Source organism: Cervus elaphus, chromosome 26 (genome assembly GCF_910594005.1).
Source record: "Cervus elaphus chromosome 26, mCerEla1.1, whole genome shotgun sequence".
Classification (NCBI taxonomy): Eukaryota; Metazoa; Chordata; class Mammalia; order Artiodactyla; family Cervidae; genus Cervus; species Cervus elaphus.
Genome location: NC_057840.1, coordinates 41,202,117 through 41,229,703, shown reverse-complemented (window position 1 = coordinate 41,229,703; position 27,587 = coordinate 41,202,117). Strand labels below are relative to the sequence as shown.

Genomic DNA, 27,587 nt, shown 5'->3' with positions numbered 1-27,587 from the left:
GACCCTCAAATGAAAAAAGAGTCAACAATTTATTAAAATGCAGGGATGTTATGTGAATATCTTTCTCCAAAGATAGATAAGATAGCCAGTCTGTCTCTTATCCCTGAGCCTCAAATGGCTTAAACTCAGGATCTATGCTAGTTTCATGTGATAGCTGATGAGCAATCTTGCAAATGGCTAAGGTTGTCGAGCCTCTATTGCATTCTAAGCACAGTGAAGATCAAAAAAATAGAGAAACTGTGGTCTTTGACTTTAAGAAAGTAAAACAAGTAAACAAAAAAAGTGTTAATACGTGCCAGAGGTATTAAGCACCCTGAAGGTTCACACAGAAGAGGGGCTACAGTCTTTGGGCAGATTTACCAAAGGACGTGACTGTGTTGACAACAGAGACGATGGATTTCCCCAAGCTGAAATGGCCGTGAAGGACAGTCTCTGTAAGGGGGATGCAATGCCAGTGGGAAGGGTGCCCTGAGTTGCACAGAACCATGGATGATGCCTAGCGCACTTGGAGTGTGTTTCAGCACTTCAATTCACAAACACTCTAATAAACATAAAAGATCTTAAGTCAGAAAGGGCTGAAAGTTCCCAAGCTCTCCTACTTGTCTTTCAGTTAGCCTAGAGACAGGAAGCTAGCATGAGATCTGATTGAGGGCACACAGCCTATTGGTTCAAATATTCAACAGAAAGAACTAAAAAACCATAACTGTCCATCTGTCAATCCACTGAACACGTATTTACTGAGCACCTATACTAAGTTCCAGGAAATAGACTGGCAGTACGGTCACAGTTACTGTGTAAGCAAGGTAACCTCTTCTTCAATCTCAAACACACAGGGACTCCAATATCTCCATTTACTTTTCCACACACACTGGCCTCCTGCTAACGGCCTCAACTCTGCTCCACTTCAGTGCTTCCTGGGTTTGTCTCATCACTTGGAACCACTTTACTTCTAAAGCAGGAGTTTGAATTTCCTATCCAAGTGCAGCTTCCCACCCTGTGTTTATCACTTCTTCCTGAAAATGCCTGATTATGACTTTTTTCTTGCCACTCTCAGGTCACAGAGCTTCTTCCCACTCCAACTCCGTGGCTGCCCATTTCTATAACCTTCTTCCCAATTCCCTAAGTTCCTTCGATTCTTCATCTTTCTGCTACACGAATCTCTCCAATTCCTAGTATCAGGCAGCTTGTACCACTTCTGCCTCTAGGGGTTGCAAAGGTGGCCTGGGCAACGTTCAATTTCACTTTAAAACCACGCTGCCCTTCTCTGGCTAGGGCGTGATTCCAGCTCGTTACCTTGACTAGCTCCCGTATCACCTTCTATACCCCAGCTCTCAGAGCTCTGAGCTCAGGGCCCAGCTGCATAGGAGCCCCGCAAAATATGTTCGCTTGATGCTTGAACAGATGAACAAATATGCTTATCTGCTCACAGATGATTTTACATCGTTGAAAGATACATTTAAATCCTGTAACTTTGGACCTTCCCAGCAGTCCAATGGTTAAGAATCTGCACATCTACTGCAAGGGGCTCAGGTCCGATCCCTGGTTGGGGAACTAAGATCCCACATGCCATGCAATGCAGCCTATATAAATAAATAAATAAAATTAATACCAATAAACATCTTAAAAAAAAAAAACTTCCAACTCAACAACAAAAAATGAGCAATCTAATTAGGAAATGGGCAACGGCCTTGAACAGACATTTTTCTAAGGAAGTACATGAAAAGATGCTCAACGTAACTAATCATCGGGGATACACAAGTGAAAAGCACAGTGAGATCCAACTCATGACCATCTGGATGGCTACCACCAAAAAGCCAGAAAACAAAAGCTGGTGAGGACGTGGGGGGTCTCTGCGCACTTCTGGTGGGAGTGTAACCTGGAGCACCCACTGTGGAACAGTATGGAAGCTCCTCAAAAAGTTAGAAACAGAATTACCATATAACCTAGCAATTGGACTTCTGGGCATTTATCCAATAGAACTGAAAGCAGCATCTCAAAGAGATATTTGTATATCCCTGTTCACAGCAGCATTATTCATAATAGCCAAAAGCTGGAAGGAAACCAGACATCCACTGATGGATGAATGGATGAACAAGATGTAGTTGTACACATACAACAGCATATTCTTCAGCCTTAAAAAGGAACGAAATTCTGACACAGGCTACAATGTGGATGAAATAAGCCAGACACAAAAAGACAGACACTGCATGGTTCCACTTACACGAGGTATGTAGAATAGTCAAATTCATAGGAACAAGAAGGCATAGTTTCAGTTTTACAAGATGAAAATGTTCTGGAGATTGGTTACACAGTAATGCAATACACTTAAAAATGGTTGAGACAGTAAATGTGTATTTTACTACAACTAAAAATATATGTATTTAGATAACTAGCGCCGGCATCTGGATTCCCAGGTGGCTCAGTGGTAAAGACTTCACCTGCCAATGCAGGAGACACAGGACACATAGGTTTGATCCCTGGGTAGGGAAGAGACCCTCGAAGAGGAAATGACAACCCACTCTAGTAATTCTTGCCTGGAGAATCCCATGGACAGAGGAGCCTGGTGGGTTAAGTCCATGGGGTCGCAAAGAGTTGGACATGACTGAGCACACACACAACTACAAATTTCCTGAAATCTGGCACACCTGTCTCTCTGATGAGCTGGGTCAGACTAGAACGTAAGTCCCTAGTTTATTATCACCCCCATCAACCGTCAACTCACTCTCAGACCTGTCTCCACTATACCTCCATGAGAGTGGAATTGTGTCTCCACTATAATTGATCCAGACCAGAAATGAGGCAGTCTACAGATTTCTGGGAAATAAGAACAAACAGAAAGGGGTCCACATGTTCTTAAAGACCTTTAAGCTTTTCTACTTATTGTTTAACAATAATTTAAATGTAAAATTTAAATTAATGTAAAAGCATACTACTTAAATGTAAAAGTATACTACTGGCATAACAAACAAAATCAGAGTAAATAAATGAAGATGCACCATTTACTTCTCTACCTTGGAATGATGATAAACACTAGCTCACTCTGCTTACTCACTGTCCACCATTCGGGAATGGAAATGGATACATTTTGGTTAAAAGGCAAAAACTTCTTTTTCCCTTACTTCTGGTTTATACCCCATGATTTAATTTAGGTCAACAAAAGACTAAAGTCTGCCAAAGATAATTACAACAAGTAGAAGCAGTTCACGAGTACCTAATGGAAGTTGGGGGCAAATTAACACACTGGTGTCACCGCGTGTGTCCGACACACGTTCTTACTTGCACAAGCGTTTCCAGTGTAAAGATGTGCTCCCCACGAACGTTGTAGAACTTGACCATGGCACTCTTCAGAAGAGGGCCACTGGGGAGCTCACTGAGCTGGCTTGGGCGTTCCATACCAGCAACTGCCAGGAGGTCTCCCTGTGTGCACCACTGGGCCACCACCTCTGAAATAACAAAGAGGGAGACAGTCAACATGAGTTGGCAGGGGGCGGGGGGGGGGGGGTTGTGTCCTAAACTCTCATTCAAGTAGTTTCAGAAATGGATCCACTGAGCACATACAACGGCGTCAACGTTTCTCTCATGAAGGCAACGGAGACTCTGAACACAGGTGTTCATTACATGGATGGGGAGTGTTCATTACATAGGTGGGGACTGCAGTTTCCCCTGAAACGCACCTAAACCAGGAGAAGACGACACTGATACACCTACTGCAGTAGCAGCACTTCCACGATGAGAAGAGCACAACTACGCGAGTGCATGTGAGATCAGAGAACCCACCACTGTCCATCCTGAGTGTCCTTCCCTCTGCTGTGACCCCTACTCCCAGAGAGGACTCAGAGAGTTTACAAAAGCTCCAAGTGAAATGCAAATCAAGAGCAAAGCCTAAATTTAATTCATTCGATGTTCTGTGCACTACTAGACAGATGAAGTTCAGATAAAGGACAGGTCTGCATATCAAGGCCTTGAGTTTCACCCAGCATCTGGATGATGTGATGTGGGGTCTCAGAAAAGAAGACAATCCCTCTGCTGGATGGCAGTGTCGTCAGACAGACTGTCACAGAGATGTGATGCTCACCTACGAGCCATTCAGGACCTAGAAGAAACGGCTGTAAGACGTTGTGTGTGTCTAATTCCAATGTGAGCAATTCACTTATTCTTGCTGGTGAAACAAGCTGCTGGTACAGTAAGATTTATAGCATAGCTTTTTCCCCCTCAAGATCCTAAAACTGGATCTGGCTTATCCAGAGATCCCTGAAATCTGGAAGTCCGCGGCTGATTCTGCAGAGAGGTTGGAGTTGAAAGGTGCACCCCCATGACAAGGACTGGTTTCAGATCTGGGTCTAGATTTCGGCAGTTCCTGAGCTCCACCCGTGATCATGGCAGCTCTCTCTTATTCACATGCGGCACTGATTCTGACATTCTGAGGTCACCAAAGTTCCCCAGTTTCCCTGGAAGACTGAAAAGCAGTCCTGGGAGAAGACAGCTCTCCAGAACCCGGGGACTGAGGGCTTGCTTGTCAAGTCAGCTGCAGACAGAATCTAGAGACAGACCCAGCAGAGGGCTGAGAGGAAGCAGTTATGAACACACACAACATGGTAAAATCTCTACAACTGGAGACAGTAAAAGCATCAGTAAATAGAGGATTTTCCTTTTTCTTATAGACAGGTATGAATAAGGTTAAGTATTGGGTTAAGTTCGTCCGGGTTATTCCCAATGGGTAAGTGGGTGGTGGCCCCCGCAGGACGGGCCCAGACACACAAGCCATTCAAAGGATGCTCAGCAGCTAACACAGGGAAGCCTGCGGGCTTGAGGCGGCTGTTTGCTAGACGGCGATATCTGAGTAAGGATCTTAGTCCAAACGTTTATGAGCAAATGCGCAGGGATTTCTTTGGTGCAGTTATAACATTACACTGAGACAGCTGCAGTTCCCAAAGGTATGTCATTCTTTTGAAAAGAATAACTTTCATAAGAATAATGCCATTTCTTGTTCTGAAGATTATATAACCAGGAACATAAAAGGATGCAGAGACAAGCGTGGGCCCCTTGATACTGAGCATAAGCCAGGCCTGAGCCACAGGACAGGCATGCAGTTATCAGGGATGCCCGGCCCCGTCCCTTCCTTAGACGGCCACATTAATGACTCATCTATTAGCCATTAGATGTGTGCGCACGCACATGTGCACATGTGTCCAGAGACAGGGAGGGAAAGAGGAAAGGGAAAAGGAAGCGAAGGTTCCGGTCTGCCCCACCTCCATTCAGATCACAGCAGGTCCCTTGAACATGGGGACTAGAGACCGCCCTGGAGCTTCTGCACTGCACTGTCCAATGCTGAAGACACAGACCGCTTTTCCAGAGAACTCACCAGACTTCCTGAACTGCACATTTCACAACACTCAGAATACTGACAGACCCCAATTTCCTCCTGAGACACCACTTCCTACCGCCCTTCAGGAGGCCATCAGCCACTCACTGCTGACCTTCACACAGACGCCTCCATTTGACACGTTTGTCACAACCACCAGCTTCTCAAGAACCCTCACAACCCCAGCGGCTCCTGTGTGTTGTCTGCAGGCGAGCGCTCCCCATCTGAGAGGACTGCTCCGCCTAAGAAGGGCAGGTGAGGACAAAGTGACTGTCGGGAGTGCTTCCTCAAGATGAGGCTAGACAGGAATCGACTGGTCGGACAAGCAGAGGAGCGAGAGGAAAGACCTTAATGGACAGAGTCCATTAAGCCCGGCAGAGGGGACTACAGGGGCCGGGGGTCAGCAGGCCTGGGAGGGACGCCCAGCTCACAAGGCAGGCCGCTCCGTACCTTTCAGCCCCGACTGGATGATGGTGGGAGACAAGTCGTCGTAGCTGTTCATCAGGCTGATGTCTCCGGAGGTGAAGCTGACAGTGAGCAGGGGCTTGATGTTCTGCACTGGGATGGGGTATGCTGCCGGACCATCTGTGGGAACAGAAGTGCCAGGTGAAAATGAGGCAACGAGCAAGTGACCCGAACCCAGGCCTGCACGTGCAGCCCTGCGGAGGCCTGGAAACTGCTAACAGTGCAGGCCAGACCCTGGGCTGGGGGGTCACCCAGGAAGGCGGCGCTGCACAGCATCAGGCTCTAACCACACAGAGCACGGGGGGAGCCCAGGACGAGAGGCGGTGGGGACAGCAGCTGTGCGGGCACCGGGCAGGGCTCCCTGGGCTCTGGGTACCCTGCTGAGAGTTTACCAACCTGTGTGTCTCTGGGGATGTGCAAACGTGAATTACTTTAATGTCACGTGCCATAGGAGGATGGGGGCAAGGATGAAAACATTTTCTTAATCCTGGTGCAATGAAAGCTGCCTTTCAACACTGGACACACTTTCACTGAACATTACAGGCATTGAGCAGCTACCGTGAGTTCTTTGTTTTTACAGGAAGAGACCCCACATCTGGAGGAGGCTCAGGCTGGCTGTGGCTGATGCCCAGTGTGCCTGAGTGTGAGGAGATGTGTGTGTGTGCACGTGTGCGTATTAAGGAAGGAGCCCTGAGGGGTGCTCCTCTGCATCCACCCCCTGCAGTGGGTCAGCCTGACACCTGCTCGCTCGCCCTGCTCAGCCCACCTGTAGAGGGTCTTGTGATAACTGTCCTCTGCTTTACTTTATGATGCTGCAGGTACTGACCTCTGTGCTCAAATTCCCAAGGTCACCAGGAACACCCTGCTCTCTCTGAAAGGCAAGTTGCAATCTCCTTCAAATTGCCCCACTGCTTCTGAGGAGGGGAACTGGTTAGAATGTAGCTGGGAACTAATGCTGCTCTTAGACTTCATCTGGACGTGCTCCATCACCTTGGTCTCTGGACCCTATTTCTCCCCTAGTAAGAGGGGAAAAGCAAGTGTGCATTCAACCCAGTAAGTTCTGTTTTAAAAGTATGCTGAGCCCAGTGTTGAAAGACACCAACTTGATCACTGACATTGGCAGTCCTTCCATTCCACTACTCATCACACGGTCTCCTTTAAAAAGAGGGGCTGGAGCAGGGATGGGACCCTGGGAGAGAGTCAGAGCCCTGGGGGGCCACGCTGAGGGCTGACAGTGGGACGGCCAGGCCAGCACCCACCCCCAAGGCTTCTGCTCTGGGGCCTCAGGCACGCTTAGGGTAGTGGGCGGAGGCAGAACCTGAAATCACCCCCACCAAGGGACTGAAACCATCTATCATGACTGGGCCAAATGTTCACAAAGTCAGATGTCATCTACTCTAACATCACTGCAAGGCTTGGAGGCGGGGGGGCGGGGGGGGGGCGGGGGGTGAGGGCAGTGGGTTCTTCTGAACTGAGGGAAGGGAAGGGAAGAGCAAGGGAAGACCTGCCTGAAATAAACAGGCAGGGACATGGCGTCCAGCCCACTGTGCTGGCCTGCGTCTCGGGCAGAACTAAGCCCTTCCGCACAGCCAGGCTCCCTGGCTTCAGGAGCTTGTGGACCTGGACACTACGGGTGAGGGCGCGGGAACTGCACAGCAGTCTTTTCCTGCAGCTCTGTTCTCACTAGGTCCCCGGTCCCCACAACACCCCAGGGACGGAAACGGCCATCAGTCTCGCTCTGCGTCTAGGAAAACCAGTGGAGGGCCAAGCCACCTGTGAAAAGGGATGGCAGCGAGGCGACGGTCCGTCCAGGTCAGAGACTGGGTCGGCTCTGCCCCGCATTCTGCTGAGAACCCCGCCCAGTACGGCCAGGCGCCGCGCTGTGGCGGGCCGCCCCGTCCCCCCATGGGGAGGGGTCCTGCTCCATCCTGCCCTCCCCGTGCGGCCACCTTGGGGCGGGGAGTAGTCGTCCGAGTCGGTGTCACTCTCGCTGCTGTCCTCCACCAGGAAGGCGGGGTAGTTCCAGGACATGCTGAGGATGCCGTCCGACTCGTGCAGGAGGATGTGGGCCAGCATCCGGCCGTGGCAGTCCATGACGATCACCTGCCCATCGGCGGTGCCAAACAGTACCTGCAGCAGAGGAGCGGAACCCCTGATGGGCGGGCAGCGAGGACAGCGGTTGTGGCCCCACCCCACCTCAACGTGTTCACAGGAGAGAATACCTGAGAACTGGAAGAAGAGACCAGTTAAGCAACAGGGATACACAAAGCATAAACTGGCGGAAATTTAGCTGGCTCTTACTAAGAAGAATTTTAGGCCTCTATTAGCGAAAGGGGACTAGTGCTGTAATAAATATGTTATGTGGACGCTTTCGAATAATGTCAAAATTACCGTGTCACATTTTGTGGGTTGCTTTTTTTTTTTTTTCAGCTGGAGGAGCGGGGGTCAAGAAGAAGGTAATATTCTCTTATTTTTCTTAAAAAAAAAAAAAAAAGCAGCAGCAGAGGATCATCGTATGCAAGTGTATGTAAGCAGGTTTATCTTGTGTTCCATTTCACTGAGAATAGTAATGGGGTTGATGTATTTAAGTAATAATGTTATAGTAAATTAATGGTATTAATATATTAAGTGCTTACTTTGTACTAAGCACAATTTTAACAAAGTTTACCTCATCAACTGTCTGAATAATTCTGGCAGCTAAGCCCCAGCACTGCTGGCATGAAGCTGAGATGCCTTGTGTACTGAGGGCTGCTCCTGGGGGTCCCCTCAGTCACCTGCCCCGAGCACACACTCAGGTGTGTGCTGGGGTGCGAGTAGGCACACGGCCAGGGCTAAAGCACCAGCAGGCAGAGGAAGGCTGGGTGTGGGGGTGGGAGGGGATGGTGGGCGCCCTCCATCAGAGCGGCAGAGGAGCCGCTCACAGCTGCTGGAAGCCCCTGACAGGCGTCATTCCGATGGGTGGCCCTGAAGGGCCCATTGGAGCCCAGGAAGCAGAGCTCCCTAAGGACACCTGTGTTCTCTCCTACTATGTGTGCTGGGCCCTGCAGTGCCTGTGTGTTCTGGCACTGAAATCTTTGTATCTTTTGTGTCTAATGAGAATTCTCTAACCGTCAGCAACTCATTGTGAGAACCACACAAGTTATTTCCATTTTATAGATGCAGAAACAACTTAACAGAGTTCAAGTAAGTTGACAAAGTCATTAAGTGGTCAAGCCAGGGCTATCTACCTAGAAGGACCAGGATTCACATAAAGGGAAAGTTATTTACGACTCTTTAGGTCCATGCCTCTTTCTGCTGTTAAGACTTTGACACTGAGCTTCTGGAGGTCAAAGACTGTCCGTAGCTGTACCTGGGACCTAAGAGGAGCTTTGGGTACAGTGGACGTTAAATAAGTATTTACAGTTACATGAATAAGTTAAAGTCAGTGACAGTCAGAAGGCAATCTTAGGACATAAATCCAGATGATTAAGATAGATTAATTGCAAAACAAGATATATTTCATTTAAATAGTAATAAGCTGACAGAATTTACAGAGCTGTTCAGATAAACCAACTGTCCATCAAACATTCCTTTAAACATGAGCTACATTTTAATGACTGGAAAGTAAGAAAAAAAAAAAGGAAAGCTGGAACAGTTTTCCCTCAAGGCTCATGATGAATCATTATTGAATGATGCTTACAGCAAAAAGAGATAAGTTGTACTAGGAACACAGTAAAAGTCATTTTAGGAAAAGTTGAATTCTTGGCTGCCAACATTGAAAATGAGTATCTACTAGCATGTCCACCAGGACCTCATAAGACATGGGCAGGGGGAGGCGGAGACAGCAGGTGTCTCCTGAGCAGTCCGCAGTGCAGATGAAGATGAAATGTGACCTCTTGTAACTTCAACTACAATTTACATATTTCAGAGGAAGAAGATGTATGGAAGTCCTCTAAAGCGACATCCCAGGATACAGGCTTTTATTCTCCAGTTCCCACATCCTCACTCACTTGTTCAAGCATGTCTGAAGAGCAGCGTCATACCTCGGAGTATGTGAAAGGGTTATTTCACCACTTACGACTTTGTTTCTCATAAACATAGCTCATGAGCAGGCAACAGCAAACAGTTATTCTTCTCAAGTACCCAGAATTAAAATGGATCAAACCCAAAAAGCTCCCTGGGCCCTTCCACTGTAGTTCCCACAGTCTCCACTGGCATGACGATCATCACTATTCTTGTATCTTACTGTGTGATTATTTGATCTGTCTGACTCCCATGCTAGACATAAGTTTTTGAGGACATGGACCGTGTCTGCTCTCACTACGCTCTCCCCAGGGCCTGTCCTCGGATGACATACAGCAGGGCCTGTGAAGGGAGGGAGGAAATGAAGCATCATTTGAGTAACACATTTTTCCATTTTGGAGAAGAACAGACACCATCTAATTCCTGAATGAAGGACTGGTGGCTTAATGAGTTTTCAGTGTTCAACATCACACTAAAACAAAAGAGGACAAGAAAACCAGCCTCCAAATTCCCCAACATTAATCAACTCCGACTGCAGCTCTCTTGGAAGTTAATACACTATTAAGATCAGGGAGAAGGAAAAAGGCATCCCTAACGCTCGAGTTGTCAAGCAGCGATGGAGGAAGTTACCCTGTTTCGGAGCAAGTATGTCAGATAACTGAAGAACATGGATATGACGTAAAATCAGATTTCTGAAAATCTCTTCTATTACAAGTTCTTTTCATGCTTAATCACTTTTAACGAGATAAAGCTTCTCCGAGCCAAGGACTTCAAAGGAACAAGACAGCAAAGTCTAAACAATACTGAATACACATATGGGCAAAAGCATCAGTCTCTGCAGCCTCTCCTCCCTAATTCTGGGGCTCTGGACAGACTGGTCCGGCTCCTCTTGCCCAGGCTTGGTCTCCTCCTTTAGGCTTGGCCCAGACCCTTTCCCCTCTCCAGGAGGTCACAGTCATGTCCTTGGCCTGGCGTGCTCCCTGTCCAGGTCATTCCCCTAAGCTCCAGACTCACACTCCAACTGCCTGCCAGCCGCCGACCCCCGGATGTGTTAAAGGCCAGGCCCATCAGAGCCAACCTGTCCCCGATGAGGTGCATGACCTCGTCTGTCCCCAGCCAGCACACACAGCAGGTCCTCTGCCGGCAGAGACTGTGGTTTGTGCTTTATCTCCGGTGTCCAGTGCGGGGCCTGGTATGTAGCAGGTGCTCAGACATCACGTGTCAAGGCTTTTGAGACCCACCACACAGAATTATTCTCACTCCAGCTATGGTCCCCACAGTACACTGTTTCCATGGTACCATGAGCTTCCTGAGGGCAGGTCTGCAGCCATAGGTTCTTACCTGCTGCCAGTCACCAGTGGATGCTCAGTGACTCTCAGTAAATGAATTTCTGCCCAAAGCTTTTGCCTTTGCCCAAGTATTCCTACACATGAACAGCTTCTTTCTTTTCTTCTTTTAACTATATCAATGCTCAAATTTTCCCATAAAACTGGCCTCCAAAACACTTTTAGTTATGGATAATTTAGATTTCAGTCTCATATTTCCCCTACTATTTCTGCTGGACTGCAGGCTTCACAGAGTGGTGGAGATAATGCTCCCTCTGTAACATGCACCCTAAGAACCAAAGGTGGTAGAAACCTGCCAGCCCCTGGGGTTCACCGGCTGTCCCTCAGGACAGGGGATGCTGCTTCAGGGCAGTGTCTAATACCATGGCAATGTTTTTAAAAAACTGTGGTATCCACATACAATCTCTCCATTCTAAACTATTTTTAGATGTAATCATTTTAAAATGTAACACAATTATCACCAGCAATTTAAAAAGAACTAAGCCACAGGAAGAAGACAGAAAAGCATTCGAAAGATTTATGTTTTGGAACCAGTGATGATATATCATCAGTACCTTTATCTCTGGAGACTGGTGCTCACCTAAATTCTTGAATAAAGACCACGTTAGGAAATTTCAACTATAAAAATACATGCTTCTGTAAATGCAGTAGAGTTCAACGAGTAGCATACGAACTAGTCACAAAAGGAGTTGATTTTTCCCATTTATTTGCTTTTGTGATTTAAAGCTGGGGGAGAGGATGACAAAGTTATTACAAATTCCGACTACAGGCATATCTTATCTTATTATACTTTGCATATATTGTATTTTTTTTTTTACCAAAAAGAAGGTTTGTAGCAACCCTGCATCAAGCTAGGCTGTTTGCGCCGTTTTTCCAGTATGATTTGGTTACCTTGGGTATCTGTGTAATATTTTGATAATTCTCACAGTATTTCAAACTTTTTCATTATTATATTTGTCATGGTGATCTGTGACCAGGGACCTTTGATTTTACTATTGTAATTCTTTTGGGAAACCAGGTCCATGTAAGATGGTAAACTTGATTATTTAAATGACAACAAAGGATCTAGACTATGACATAAACTTAGTTGATAAAGCAGGGCTTGTGGGAACTGACTGATTTTGAAAGTTCTCCTCTGTACAGAAAGCTATCAAATACAGCACTGCATGCTACAGAGAAATGGTTCATGAAAGGAAGAGCCAATTGATGTGGCAAGCTTCATTGCTGTTTCACTTTAAGAAACGGCCTCAGCCACCCCCACATTTAGCAACCACCACCCTGAGCAGTCAGCGACCATCAACACTGTGACAAGGCCCTCCCCCAACAGAAAGATTACCACTTGCTCAGATAATGGCATTTTTTTTTAGCAATAAAGTATTTTAAAATTAAAGTATATACAATTTTTCTTTTAGCCATAATGCTATTGCATACTTTTAATACACTATAGTACAGTATAAACATAATTTTTGTATGCACTGGGAAACCAAAAACTGTATCTGATTCACTGTAGTGCAGTGGTCTGGAACCAAACCCACAAAACCTCTGAGAGATGCCTGTAGCTGGTGTCGAGTGCCTACATGCACAGCTGTGGAAGGAGGAGGGGAGGGAGGCGGAGTAACGTCCCTTTGCGCCTTGGCAGGAATCTTCTGTCCTGAGATACACCAAAGTAACACTTCTGTTCTGAAAGACCTCCCTGTCAGCTTCAAAACACTAGCTTTCAAATGTGCTTCAAGGCCAGATTTGAGCATTTTGTGACTAATATTTTTTAGTATTTTTTCAGTCACTGACATCAGACATTTGTAAAGGACAGAATTGCTCAATTGATTAACAGAGTATTTCCTGGTTCAAAAAAAAAAAAAGGATAAAATATAACTTCACAATTGATTCTAATAACCATTTCTAAAACAGCCATTTTAAGACTTATTCTGATAAACATGGGAAAGAAATCTAGTCCAAAACAGCTATAATAAAAATTTGTATCTTTGGGCTAAACATGTAATTTTGAAGTCGTTTCATCTCCTCACTGCAGGTTAGTGCTTATAAACTAACCCATAAAGAAGAGAACCCACTATATGTTTAAAGATTTTCAGAGAAGGAGATAGTCTATCCACCTCAGGTACTGAATTTAACATTAAATAATTTTCATTGCTATAACATTCTTCCCCAAATCTTTCAGGTTCCATTTTAAAGTTTATTCATCCTTTTAAGACACCTATACATTATTTCTGGGGAGTGGAGGGGAACAGTCTGACTACAGGACTAATTTAAAAACATATTTAACTAGGATACCTCCGGAAGGACACACAAGTAACTGGAAACATTGATCACCTCTGGGGACAGAAGTGAGTGGCTGAGGGTAGTGGGGAGAAAGGGAACTTTTCATCATATATCCTTTTGAACATTTAGGATTATACTGTGAGTATGCTATTTAAATATACTTAAGTACACATGGAATGAAGTAGAGAGAAAAGGTTCAGGAATACAGCTCCAATATCAGATCTCTGGAGCTGGATGAAATGTGCTGGGCCTGTTTGCTGAAGATCGTCTTAAGTCTACTGGTGAAACATGCTTTCCTTTGCAAAGAACTCAGAATTGGGAGTTGGCTTGCTAGGGGTCTGGTTCTAGTTTGATTCCTAACTACTTATGTCACTTTGAATTGATCATTTGCCTTCCTGAGTACTGTTCTCGTCTTCATCTAAAAAAGGTTGTATTAGATGAGTTTTCAAATCCTTTCCTGTTTCAAAAGGCTCCAAATCTTTCAATAAATATTTAAATACATTTCTCATTATGTGGAAATAGTCATTTTTTCCTGTGGCTACTAATAAACTTCCTTAACAAAAGGGCTAAGAGGAAATGACTTCCTGGTCTGAAGAGACTGAAAGCCTCGTGACTCAACAGCAGAGGTCAGGGTGTGCAGTGATGGGGCAGGTCCAGCAGCGCCTGCGGCTGCCGTCAAACACCAGTGAAGCTGACACCAGTCAAGGAGGTAAGATCAGATTTTACCCAGGAATCACTACTGCATGACAAGCAGCTGACCTCAGCTTCCACTTGTGCAGACATGACTGGGCATCTTAAAGGGAGAGTGGGAGAGGGGAAGAGGAGGGAGGTGGGATGCTTAATCTTGTCAAATGCTTTTTCTGCATCTACTGAGATGACCATATGGTTCTTATCCTGTATTTTGTTAACAGGTGTATCACAGTGATTGATTTTTATATGGTGAACATCTTTGCATCCCAGGGATAAATCCCACTTGATTGTTGTGTGGGATTCTTTTAATGAGCTATTTCACTCGGTTTGCTAGTATTTTGTTGTGGATTTTTGCATCTATGTTCATTAGGGATACTGGTCTGTAATTTTCTTTCCTTACAGTGTCTTTGTCTGGCTTTGGTATCAGGGTGATGCTGGCCCAATACTACAAAGCTTTTGGAGGAAAACATAGGCAGAACACTCACTGACATAAATGACAGCAGTAACTTTTTCAATTCATCTCCTTAGGGTAATGGAAATAAAACAAAAATAAACAAATGGGACCTAATTAAAAAGCTTGTGCATAGCAAAGGAAACTACAAACAAAATGAAAAGACAACCTACAGAAGGGGAGAAAATGATGCAACCGACAAGGGATTAATCTCCAAAATTTACAAACAGCACATGCAGCCCAATATCCAAGAGACCAAACAACCCAATCAAAAAATGGGCAGAGGATCTAAACAGATGTTTCTTCAAGGAAGACATACAGAAGGCCAAGAGGCACATGAAAAGACATTCAACATCACTTTTAAAGAAATGCGAATCAAAACTACAATGAGGTATCACCTCACACCCAGTCAGAAAGGCCATCATCAAAAACTCGATAAACAGGGCCTCCCTGGTGGCTCAGTGATGAAGAATCCGCCCGCCAATGCAGGAGACATGGGCTCAATCCCTGATCAGGGAAGACCCCATATGCTACGGAGCAGTTAAGCCTGTGTGCCCCAACCACTGAACCTGTGCTCTAGAGCCTGGGAGCTGCAACTATGGCGCCCACATGCCACAACTCCTGAAGACCGCATGTCCTAGAGCCTGTGCTCTGCAACAAGAGAAGCTGCCACAATGAGAAGCCCATGCATCGCAGCTAGAGAGTAGCCTGCTCGCCACAACTAGAGAAGAACCTTGCACAGCAATGAAAACTCAGCACAGCCATAAACAAATTAATAAAAAATTTAAAAATCTACAAAGAATAGATGCTGGAGAGGGTGTGGAGAAAAGGGCACCTTCCTATACTGTTGTTTGGAATGTAAATTGGTATAGCCACTATGGAGAACAGTGATGGAGGTTTCTTAAAATGTTAAAAATAGAACTACCATATGATCCAGCAACAGTATATTAAAAAGCAGAGACATTACGTTGCTGACAAAGGTTTGTCTAGTCAAAGCTATGGTTTTTCCAGTACTCATGTATGAATGTGAGAGCTGGACCATAAAGAAAGCTGAGCACCAAAGAACTGATGCAAGCAGTATGTGACATATTATACTACGTATATAATTATTATTAAAATAAACTTGATGTAGTGTTTGAAATAAAAAAAGCAAACATATCTGTTAGGTCTACTTGGTTTACAGTGTTGTCAAAGGGCACTGTTTCTCTATGGATTTTCCCTCTGGATGTTCTATCCAGTATTGAGAGTGGTAGTGAAGTCTCCCACATTAATGTATTGCTGTCTATTTAGGTTGCTGCAAAAGTAATTGTGGTTTTGCACTGTTGAACTTTGCTGTTTGATATTAAAATACATTCTTAAATGTGGTTATATTATACATCATTTTAATGTGCATTTTTCACTTTATGTTTTTTTTTGCTAATGACTTATTACTCACTGTTTATTTTATATATTTATTTAGACCAGGGAAATGTTGTTAGACGAAAAGCAAATTTGAGCAATTTTCTTATTCAAGTTCAAAATGGGTAGTAAAGCAGCAGAGACAACTCACAATATCAGCAATGCATCTGGCACAGGAACTGCTAATGAATGTACAATGCAGTGGTGGTTCCAGAAGCCATGCAAAGGAGACAAGAACCTTGAAGATGAGGAGAGCAGTGACTGGTCACTGGAAGTTGACAACGACCAACTGAGAGAATCATTGAAGCTGATCCTCTTACAACTACACAAGAAGTTGTTGAAGAACTCAATGTCGACCACTAAGGTGTCTGAAGCAAACTGGATAGGTGAAGGGGTTCCCAAGTGGTGTTAGTTGTAAAGAACCCACTTGCTAATGCGGGAGCCAAAAGAGATGCGAGTTCTATCCCTGGATAGGGAAGATATCCTGGAGAAGGGCATGGCAACCGACTTCAGTGTTCTTGCCTGGAGAATCCCGTGGATAGAGAAGCCTGGCAAGCTCCAGTCCATAAGCTCGATAAGTGGGTGCCTCATGAGCTGACCCAAAATTTTAAAAAACATTGTTGCATTGAAGTGTTGTCTTCTCTTATTTTACACAACAACAATGAACCATTTCTCGATTGGATTGTGACATGCGGTGAAAAGTGTCATTTTACATGACAACCGGTGATGACCAGCTTAGGGGCTAGCTGAGAAGCTTGAAACCACTTTCTAAAGCCAACCTGCACCAAAAAAAGGTCATGATCATTGTTTGGTGGTCTGCTGCTGGTCTGATCCACTGCAGCTTTCTGAATCCCAGTGAAACCATTATATCTGAGTAGTATGCTCAGCAAATGGATGAGCTGCACCAAAAACTGCAAGGCCTGCAGCTGGCATTGGTCAACAAAATGAGTCCAATTTTCCATGACAATACCCAACCACGTCGCGCAACTAATGCTTCAAAAGTTGAATGAATTGGGCTATGAAGTTTTGCCTCACTCACCCTATTCACCTGATCTCTCGCCAACCTACTACCACTTCTTCAAGCATCTTGACAACCTTTTCAGGGAAAATACTTCCACAACCAGCAGGAGGCAGAAAATGCTTTCCAAGAGTTTGCTGAATCCTGATTTTTTTTTAATTAAGTAATTTAATTGGAGGCTAATTACTTTACAATATTGTGGTGGTTTTTGCCATACATAGACATGAATCAGCCATGGGTGCACCTGTGTCCCCCCATCCTGAACCCCCCTCCCACCTCCCTCCCCACCCCATCCCTCTAGGTTGTCCAAAAGCACTGGCTTTGAGTGCCCTGCTTCATGCATCGAACTTGCACTGGTCATCTATTTTACATATGGTAATATACATGTTTCAATGTTATTCTCTCAAATCATCCCACCCTCACCTTCTCCCACAGAGTCCAAAAGTCTGTTCTTTACATCTGTGTCTCTTTTGCTGTCTTACATGTAGGGCTGACATTATCATCTTTCTAAATTCCATATACATGCATTAATATACTGTATTGGTGTTTCTCTTTCTGACTTACTTCACGCTGTATAATAGGCCCCAGTTTCACCCACCTTATTAGAACTGACTCAAATGTGTTTTTTTTATAGCTGAGTAATATTTCATTGTGTGTATGTACTACAACTGCCTTATCCATTTGTCTGCTGATGGCATCTAGGTTGCTGAAGCACAGATTTTTATGCTACAGTAATAAAAAAACTTATTTCTCATTGGTAAAAAGGTGTTGATTGTAATGGTTCCCATTTTGATTAATATACATGTGTTTCAGCTTAGTTACAATGATTTTAAATTCATGGTCCAAAATCACAATTACTTTTTCACCAACCTTAATGTTTCTAATATTTCTCCTTTCAGTTGTGTCAATGTTTGTTTTATATAATAATTGAGTGTTCTGTATATTCAGGTGCTCTATTGTTGTATGCATATATACTTACAGTTGTTATTTCTTACTGGTAAGTTGACCCTTTTGCCTTTATGTTTTTCCTTATCTCTTTTTTTTTTAATTTTCCAGTGGGTTTTGTCATACATTGATATGAATCAGCCATGGATTTACATGTATTCCCAATCCCGATCCCCCCTCCCACCTCCCTCTCCACCCGATTCCTCTGGGTCTTCCCAGTGCACCAGGCCCGAGCACTTGTCTCATGCATCCCACCTGGGCTGGTGATCTGTTTCACCATAGATAGTATACATGCTGTTCTTTTGAAATATCCCACCCTCACATTCTCCCACAGAGTTCAAAAGTCTGTTCTGTATTTCTGTGTCTCTTTTTCTGTTTTGCATATAGGGTTATCGTTATCACCTTTCTAAATTCCATATATATGTGTTAGTATGCTGTAATGTTCTTTATCTTTCTGGCTTACTTCACTCTGTATAATGGGCTCCAGCTTCATCCATCTCATTAGGACTGGTTCAAATGAATTCTTTTTAATGGCTGAGTAATATTCCATGGTGTATATGTACCACAGCTTCCTTATCCATTCATCTGCTGATGGGCATCTAGGTTGCTTCCATGTCCTGGCTATTATAAACAGTGCTGCGATGAACATTGGGGTGCACGTGACTCTTTCAGATCTGGTTTCCTCAGTGTGTATGCCCAGAAGTGGGATTGCTGGGTCATATGGCAGTTCTATTTCCAGTTTTTAAAGAAATCTCCACACTGTTTTCCATAGCGGCTGTACTAGTTTGCATTCCCACCAACAGTGTAAGAGGGCTCCCTTTTCTCCACACCCTCTCCAGCATTTATTGCTTGTAGACTTTTGGATAGCAGCCATCCTGACTGGCGTGTAATGGTACCTCATTGTGGTTTTGATTTGCATTTCTCTAATAATGAGTGATGTTGAGCATCTTTTCATGTGTTTGTTAGCCATCTGTATGTCTTCTTTGGAGAAATGTCTGTTTAGTTCTTTGGCCCATTTTTTGATTGGGTCATTTATTTTTCTGGAATTGAGCTGCAGGAGTTGCTTGTATAATTTTGAGATTAATCCTTTGTCCGTTTCTTCATTTGCTATTATTTTCTCCCAATCTGAGGGCTGTCTCTTCAGCTTACTTATAGTTTCCTTTGTAGTGCAAAAGCTTTTAAGTTTCATTAGGTCCCATTTGTTTAGTTTTGCTTTTATTTCCAATATTCTGGGAGGTGGGTCATAGAGGATCTTGCTGTGATTTATGTCGGAGAGTGTTTTGCCTATGTTCTCCTCTAGGAGTTTTATAGTTTCTGGTCTTACATTTAGATCTTTAATCCATTTTGAGTTTATTTTTGTGTATGGTGTTAGAAAGTGTTCTAGTTTCATTCTTTTACAAGTGGTTGACCAGTTTTCCCAGCACCACTTGTTAAAGAGGTTGTCTTTTTTCCATTGTATATCCTTGCCTCCTTTGTCAAAGATAAGGTGTCCATAGGTTCGTGGATTTATCTCTGGGCTTTCTATTCTGTTCCATTGATCTATATTTCTGTCTTTGTGCCAGTACCATACTGTCTTGATGACTGTGGCTTTGTAGTAGAGTCTGAAGTCAGGCAGGTTGATTCCTCCAGTTCCTTTCTTCTTTCTCAAGATTACTTTGGTTATTCGAGGTTTTTTGTATTTCCATACAAATTGTGAAATTCTTTGGTCTAGTTCTGTGAAAAATACCGTTGGTAGCTTGATAGGGATTGCATTGAATCTATAGACTGCTTTGGGTAGAATAGCCATTTTGACAATATTGATTCTTCCAATCCATGAACACGGTATGTTTCTCCATCTGTTTGTGTCCTCTTTGATTTCTTTCATCAGTGTTTTATAGTTTTCTATGTATAGGTCCTTTGTTTCTTTAGGTAGATATACTCCTAAGTATTTTATTCTTTTTGTTGCAATGGTGAATGGTATTGTTTCCTTAATTTCTCTTTCTGTTTTTTCATTGTTAGTATATAGGAATGCAAGGGATTTCTGTGTGTTAATTTTATATCCTGCAACTTTAGTATATTCATTGATTAGCTCTAGTAATTTTCTGGTAGAGTCTTTAGGGTTTTCTATATAGAGGATCATGTCATCTGCAAACAGTGAGAGTTTTACTTCTTCTTTTCCTATCTGGATTCCTTTTACTTCTTTTTCTGCTCTGATTGCTGTGGCCAGAACTTCCAACACTATGTTGAATAGTAGTGGTGAGAGTGGGCACCCTTGTCTTGTTCCTGATTTCAGGGGAAATGCCTTCAATTTTTCACCATTGAGGGTGATGCTTGCTGTGGGTTTGTCATATATAGCTTTTATTATGTTGAGGTATGTTCCTTCTATTCCTGCTTTGTAACATCTATTCTGTGTGATATAATTACAGTCATCCTTGTTCTTTTTTGGTCATCATTTGCATGGAATATCTTTTTCCATCTCTTCACTTTCAGCCTATATATGATCTTCAATCTGAAGTAAGTCTCCTACAGGAAGCATACATCTGGATCTTGTTTTTGTTTTTTTTCAGCAGACTAGCTGCTTTGTGTCTTTTTATTAGGGAGTTTAATTCATTTATATTTAAAGTCATTATTAATAGGGAAGGACTTATTATTGCTATCTTGTTAACTGTTTTCTGTCAAGTTTCCTAGTTCATTTGTCCCTCTCTTCCTCTCTTGCTATCTTCCTATGTGTTTCATTGAATTTTTTTATATTCATATGCTTGGATTTCTTTTTCTTTTGCATATCATCTAGAAGTATTTTCTCTGGTCACATGGAGCTTACATGAAAGAAATTATAGCTAATGTCAATCTACTTTAAACTCATTAACAACTATAGTTGCATAAAAAATTCTACTTCTAATTATTTCATTCCACTGCATTTTATGTTACTGATGTCACAATTTGTATATTTTTACACTGTGTATTCATTGACACAGTCATTTCTAATAGTTGTCTTTTAAGTTTTATCATAACTAAAAGTGATATATCCATCAACCATTAAGTAACAAAAGTCTGCATTTGTGTATACATTCATTAGCAAGTTTTATACTTTCATATTGTTGTTTGCCATCCTTTCATTTCAACTTAAAGAATTCCCCTTTAGCATTTGTTGTAAGGCAGGTCTAGTGGTGAACTACTTTAGCTTCTGTGTGTCTGGGAAAGCCTTTATCTCTCTATCACTTTTGAAGTACAGTTTTGCAGGGTATGGTATTCTTGACTGACAGTTTTTTCATTTAGCATTTTGAATATGTAGTCACATCCCCTTCTGGACTGCAAGGTTCCTACTGAAAAGTTCACTAATAGCTTTATGGAGTTCTCCTTATATGAGACAAGTTGCTTTTTTCTTGCCGATTTTAAAATTTGCTTGGTTTTTGGACTTTTGATGACCTGATTATGATATGTGTCAGTACTTCTCTGAGTTCATCTTCTTTGGAATCCATGAGGATCACTGAATCTGTATGTCTATTCCCCTTTTGGGGGAGTTTTCAGCAATTATTTCTTTGGGTAAACAGTCTGGCCCCTCCCCCTGCCTCTTTTCTTCTGAGACTCCCATAATACATATATTGGTCAATGTAATGGTATCCCACAAGTCCCTCAAGTTTTCTTCATGCTTTCACTTCTTTTTTCTCCTCTGACTAAATAATTTCCAATGATCCATCTTCAAGTTTGCTGATTATTTCCACTGCTTCATCTAATCTGCTGCTGAAACACCCCAGTGTATTTTTTCATTTCAGTTATCGTACACATCGGCTACTTAATTTCTAATTGAAAAAACACTTAAAAACATTTGCAAGTCTCACCTGGTTCATGCATTTTCTCTTTAACTCACTGAGCATCCTTACGACTGCTATTTTGAATTCTTTGTCAGGTAAATTTTATATGTCCATTTTACTGGGGTCAGTTTCTGGAGATTTATCTTGTACCTTTGTTTGGGACTTATTTCCCTGTTTCTTAATTTTTCTTGACTCTCTATGTAGGTGTCAGTGCATCAGACAAAATTACCACCTCTCCCAATTTTCATGGACCAGGCTTGTAAAAAAGAAGACCCTCACTACTCAGCCTGTTCAGTGATTCTGGAAGTCACTCCAACCATCCTACTAGTCCAAACCACCACCTTTGTTCTTAGTGACCCCAAGATGTATGGAGTATGCTGGGTCCTGTCAGTGCTAATTCAAAAGCCAGTCCCCTGGGCAGCCCTAAGGAAATCTGAACACCGGATACATGGTCCAACTCTTCCCTACCCCCTGCTTTTAATGTAGTAGCTGAAATTTGGGGTTTCCTCACCAGCTCACTCTGTATTGGGCCAGGAGAAGGGGCTGTGTTGAGTATGCTAGTTCAAACTGTCATCTTTTTTCTCAGTGGCCCCTGGTGTTCCATCAGCCCTTTGAGACAGGTGAGACAGAAGCCAGTGGCTTAGGCCACACCCAGAAAAAAAATCAGAACACTGGACATATGATCCAGTTCTTTCCTCCTCTTCCCAGGGAGAGCTTGAAGCTGGGGTTTTTCTCCCAATTATATGGCACTTTGCCAGGGGTAGTGATTATGGCAAATCAAGTTTTTCTACCAGCTCTGATGTGGCCAGTTTCATAACACATTAGGGGTACAGAAGCCTCTCAACTAGCTTCTGGATTTCTCACAAAGGGAATTGGTCAGTATATTATTGATTTGGTATGTGCTGAAGAAAGGAGGTTCCAGAGCTTGCTATTCTGCCATTCTGCTAACATCACTCTTGTTGAACACATTCTTTAGATGGTGTATTTAATAACAGCCAGCACACACAAATAACTGCCTCCCATCTTTCATTCTTAACTTGAAAAATTTCAAGAAAGTTTTTATTTAGTATATTTTAAATTCACCTATACTGAGTGTCCTATACAGTGATTCTTCAATGATCTGAGTCCAGAGATAACAAAGAGCAACTTAATTTTTAAACATCTTAGTTACCAGTGTCATTCAACCAAGACAGCACAGAACAGTACACAGTAGTCTGGCCTACTTTTTCTAAAAAAATATTATTTTCTCCTATGAAGCGCTCAATAGGATATCCAGAACACACACACACAAGCAAAATCCAAAAAACTTTAAACAATATTAACAGCAGTATAAAGATAGCCACAAAGGGTGGAGGCCATCTCCTGATTTCCTTTCCTGAGTATGTTTCCATTATTTTCCTTAATTATTACTTACATCCTCCTTGCATGTTTTTGGCAAGAATCATTTCTATGTATGTTCAGTTCAAGGCTTAAAATAAAGATGAGCTTCCCTTTTACAGTACTTTTTTAGTACATGCACCACTAAAAAGTCATGGGAAAATAGAATGGGAAAGGAGGAAGGAGAATCACTTTTTCCACTGGTCAGATTAAATCTAATATCAAAGCTATGTTTCCACAAGTAGGCAGGATCTCTACTCCCAGGGCCTTTAACCTGCTTACAGTTCACTCTCCATCAAGGGTCTCTTCTCCAGAATAAGACTGGTTCACTGAGTAATTACTCTAGTGAGCCTGCGGATTAAAAATAGTAATAGCAATAAATAATTTAAGTACAAGAGCTTGTGTGAGAGATTTCCATGTGCTTCTCTCACTGAGTTAGCACAATGTCTTCCAAGCCTTCAGAGTAAAGCTAAGGCCTGTAGAGTTCCTATGATTACTACTGAAGGGACTAGGAGCAGGCTCATCCCCAGAACTAGCACTTACACAGCCGGCAGAGGAAAACGTTTTCTTACAGTGAATAAGAAATTCCTTGCCAATACCAAATTGTGATTCCTTTTATTTTGGTTTTATTAACTCTGGCTTTTCCCCTATTAATGAGTGGGTCTCACTTATGAGAGAGTCATTTCCTATATGTCAGGTATCAGTAAATTACTTTTCATTTATAAAACTATGGTGGCAACATCATATTTTTAGCTGAAAATGTAAAGATTTATGTTGCTTTTTAAAGTTTCCTTTATAAACCACTTTTGATCTTACAGTGCAAGACACAGAGACACTTGAGAATAAACACCCATCTCCTGGACACAACAGATGTCCTCCTTTAAAGCCATGGTCAATCCAAGCCCCAGACAAATCATTTACTTCAATCTGATAAGAACCTTCTTCAAGTAAGGAGGAGGTTGTGACAGATAATAGCACTGTGGTTATGGAAGGAAATTCACATTTTGAAGAGATTTATTTTGAAGTAAGTATGGGTGAAAGGACATGTGATCTGGGATCTGCTTTAAATATAGCACAGAAGAAAAAAAAGAATAAAGGAATAAAATAGCAAATGTGATAAATATATGTTCTTTATTCTTATTTTTGAAGTTACTGAATTTTTTATAATCAGTTTTAAAAATTATAGAATTAAAAAACCCTATAGAATCATTTATTACTTGGAATACTTTGAAGGAGTTAGCAAATCTACTTGACTTGTATGCTGGTACTTCATAACCTTACATTTAAAAATTAAATGAACAGTTATTCTTTTCCACTGACTAATGCATTAAAGCTTTAAGCACATGTTAGTATCATAATAGTTCCTTTTTCATCAATTAGTATCTCTGAAAAGACGCTGTATACTGATGATTTAAATATTTTGTTTTTAAAATTATTACAATTAAATAAACTAATACTGCACTGAAATACCCCCTTGAATAATCCTGCTGTATCACTCAAGTCCTGACTCTACTCCAAATGAGCAATAAAGGTCATATCAATATTTCTTACAAATTATGTACAGAAAAACCAGCTTTCATTTCATAGATGTCACAGAGGCACAAAGGGTACTTTTAGTGATTTTTCATGTTGTTGTCCACATCATGGTACTGTCTGCATTTAAAGTTGTTGTAAAAACTCTGGTGGCTCACAGATCACATCAGCAGGATCAGAAGGGAGTATATACATTTTGCGAAAAACTTACTTTCAGCTGCTAAGAGGAAGTGGGATCTATCTACAATTTGTATTCAAAAGCAAAGAAAAGAAGAAATCTCTCTTCCTAGATTAAAAACAACAAAACTTCAGGATGGAGGCCAGAGGCAAAGATTTCACCCCTCTCATGTCTATATGTGCTAAGACCTAAAAAATGGTAAGTCTTCTCTTGGGGCTGTTTAGGATGTACCAACTCCACAACAACGCCTTCAAGTTTACTTGAAATCACGGCTTAAAGTGTCTAAGAAAACACCAGGTCTGTTAAAGTATTTAACACCTCCTTTGAAAAAGTTTTAGTATATAAACAAACATTACTCATGGAAATCTAAAGTCAGATATGTATTAGGTGAAGAATTCTCATTTCACACCAAACTACCTTCTAAACAAGGGCAATTTCGACAGGATATTCTTTTAAATAGAAAAAGATTCTCTTACATGGAAATTTAAAGTATAATTATAACACTCAGTATGCCTACATTTTAAAATCTAGTAAAGTGAAGTATTCCTGTATTAGGACTATTAACATCAGTACCAAACACGTTAATATTCTGGTTATATGACAAATGTTTTTTTCCTAACAGAACATTCCAAAGGAAAAAATAGTGGTTCTTTTTTATAATTGGAGGTCAAGCATAATACATGTCTACTGAAAGAATAGGTTCCACTTGTAAGATTGTGTCTGTAAATCCTTTGGAGCAGAAAATTTGTTTTCATGGCTCTACTTCTCTCTCCTCTATTGTAAAGGACTGTTCTCCTGTTTTCTAAGTTCACGAGCATCACAGGATAACCTCGGCTGAATAATTTAATCGTAGTTTGTATCTGTCATCGCCTGGATAAACTCTACAAAGTAATTATCAGTACTTCCGAATTTTATGAAAAGCAAGTATTTGCCTTCATGATTTTTAAAAAATGCTGACTTGTGTTCTCATTGAAGGCAATGAGCCTTAGAGTTTCCCTCCTGCAGCTACAGACTTCCTAAAACGTAATTCTAGGATGTTCATCATGAGTTTTTATTGGGAGGGATGTCACCAAGATGGTGAACTGTTGTTCCTGACTTCACTCCTCCACACAAGAAGAGTAACTATTCATAACAACTATGCACCACACACTGAGCACCAGTGAGGCCGTGCACCCCCACCCCACGGAGACCAAGGTCTGCAAACAGTACCTGTGGGGCACCACGCACTTCCAACTCCAGTGTAAGGATTAAAAAATGAATAGGTGTCTTGGGCACACTGGGGAAAGAGGAGAATTCCAGGTTAACTCTGAAAAGTCTGTTGGCACAGGATTAAAAGAGTTCTCATTACTGTAAAGAAGAGATCAAAGAGCTGGAAATAGAGGGGCCAGCTATGACACAGAAGAAAAGAGGTAAAGAATCTGAGGGCAGGTGGTCTGTGAAGATGCCATCAATCCTATCCCACTGCCTCAGGCAGCACCACAGGGACACATGCCAGGCAAGGGGAACATTGAATCTTCTGAAAATCTTGACACCACAGCTCTGGGGCGCAGTGGTAAAGAATCCTCCTGCCAATGCAAGAGACCCAAGAGATGTGGGTTCGATCCCTGGGTCAGGAAGATCCCCTGGAGAAGGAAATGGCAACCCACTCCAGTATTCTTGCCTGGGAAATCCCACGGACAGAGAAGCCTGGTGGGCTGCAGTCCATGGGGTCACAAAGTCAGATGCGACTGAGCACACAAACACAATCTTGCAAAGAGCTTTTCCAAAGGAACCACATGGGTTTTCTTGGTAGAGTATCCTAGCAGCTAATACCTGTCACTGAGTTGAATTTTCTATATCGTGGATCAGGATTAAACCAACAATGATCACATTTAGGAACCATTTTTGGATTCGAGAAAGAGGAAGAATTCAGTTATTAGGATCCTCATTCAAACTGCTTTCTAAAGAAGGGATAACCACAGAACTTAAAAAAAAGAATCAACCAGCCTTAACTAACTAATGAAAGATTCCACACAAGTGTCAACAGATTTGAAAAAAACAAAAAGTCAGACTTTGTGTAAAAGAGTTATGATGAAAAATGAATGCTGGGTCCCCCCAGGGCAGGCTCTGTGGGGTAAACCAAGAATTCCGTTCACGTCTGTGTGGTACCTGAGGATGGGAGGAGACACGGACAGTCCTCATGCGAGGCCAGGGCCGGGCCATCCCCAGGCGCCGAGGCTGGGGGAGCTGACTGGACAGAAGAGGGGCAAGGGCAGGAGGAAGAGCATGGGCGAAGGTAGGAAAGCGATGTGAGCTCAGGAAACTAGTCCACTAGGGCGAGTGTGAAGGAGGGAGCTGGGCAGAGAGAAGCCTGGAAATGCATGAGGGCTTGCAGGATGGATTGACACTTTCCCCAAAACCCACTCAGTTGTGTGTGATGAGTGTAAAACTCTTACAGAGAACTGGAGAGAGTAAGTCAGCAGACAGAGAAGTCAATGCTTAAGAGAGCGGACAGCAGACAGGCACATGGTAAGCGACAGAACAGACCAGAGCCAGCTGCAGCCCAAACCGACAGCAGAAAGCACAGGAGAAAGCTGATTCCAGCTCGCCTGCCCAGAGTGGACTGGCTGACGTCTTAAAAATGAACGGCTAGCCCGCTGCATCTCCTCCCCTCCCAGGCAGACGGGTTCACACCTTACTCTCAGAAGGGGCTGAACAGAAGGCGCAGACACAGCTCAGGGGTCTACGGTGAAAAACCCAGCAACTCAATGATAA

The 27,587-nt window shown here is 42.8% G+C and overlaps 1 protein-coding gene across 2 annotated transcripts in view; it reads right to left on the bottom strand.

The window, feature by feature from the left end:
• Positions 1-27,587, bottom strand: part of TULP4 (TUB like protein 4) — a 194,625-nt gene that overhangs the window by 24,507 nt on the left and 142,531 nt on the right. For both annotated transcript variants that reach the window (XM_043888168.1, XM_043888169.1), the window contains exons 5-7: positions 7,777-7,957; positions 5,813-5,947; positions 3,277-3,443 (exon numbers count right to left, since the gene is read on the bottom strand). In XM_043888168.1, coding sequence (XP_043744103.1) covers positions 3,277-3,443; positions 5,813-5,947; positions 7,777-7,957 — 483 coding nt within the window. The remainder of the gene's footprint in view (positions 1-3,276; positions 3,444-5,812; positions 5,948-7,776; positions 7,958-27,587) is intronic.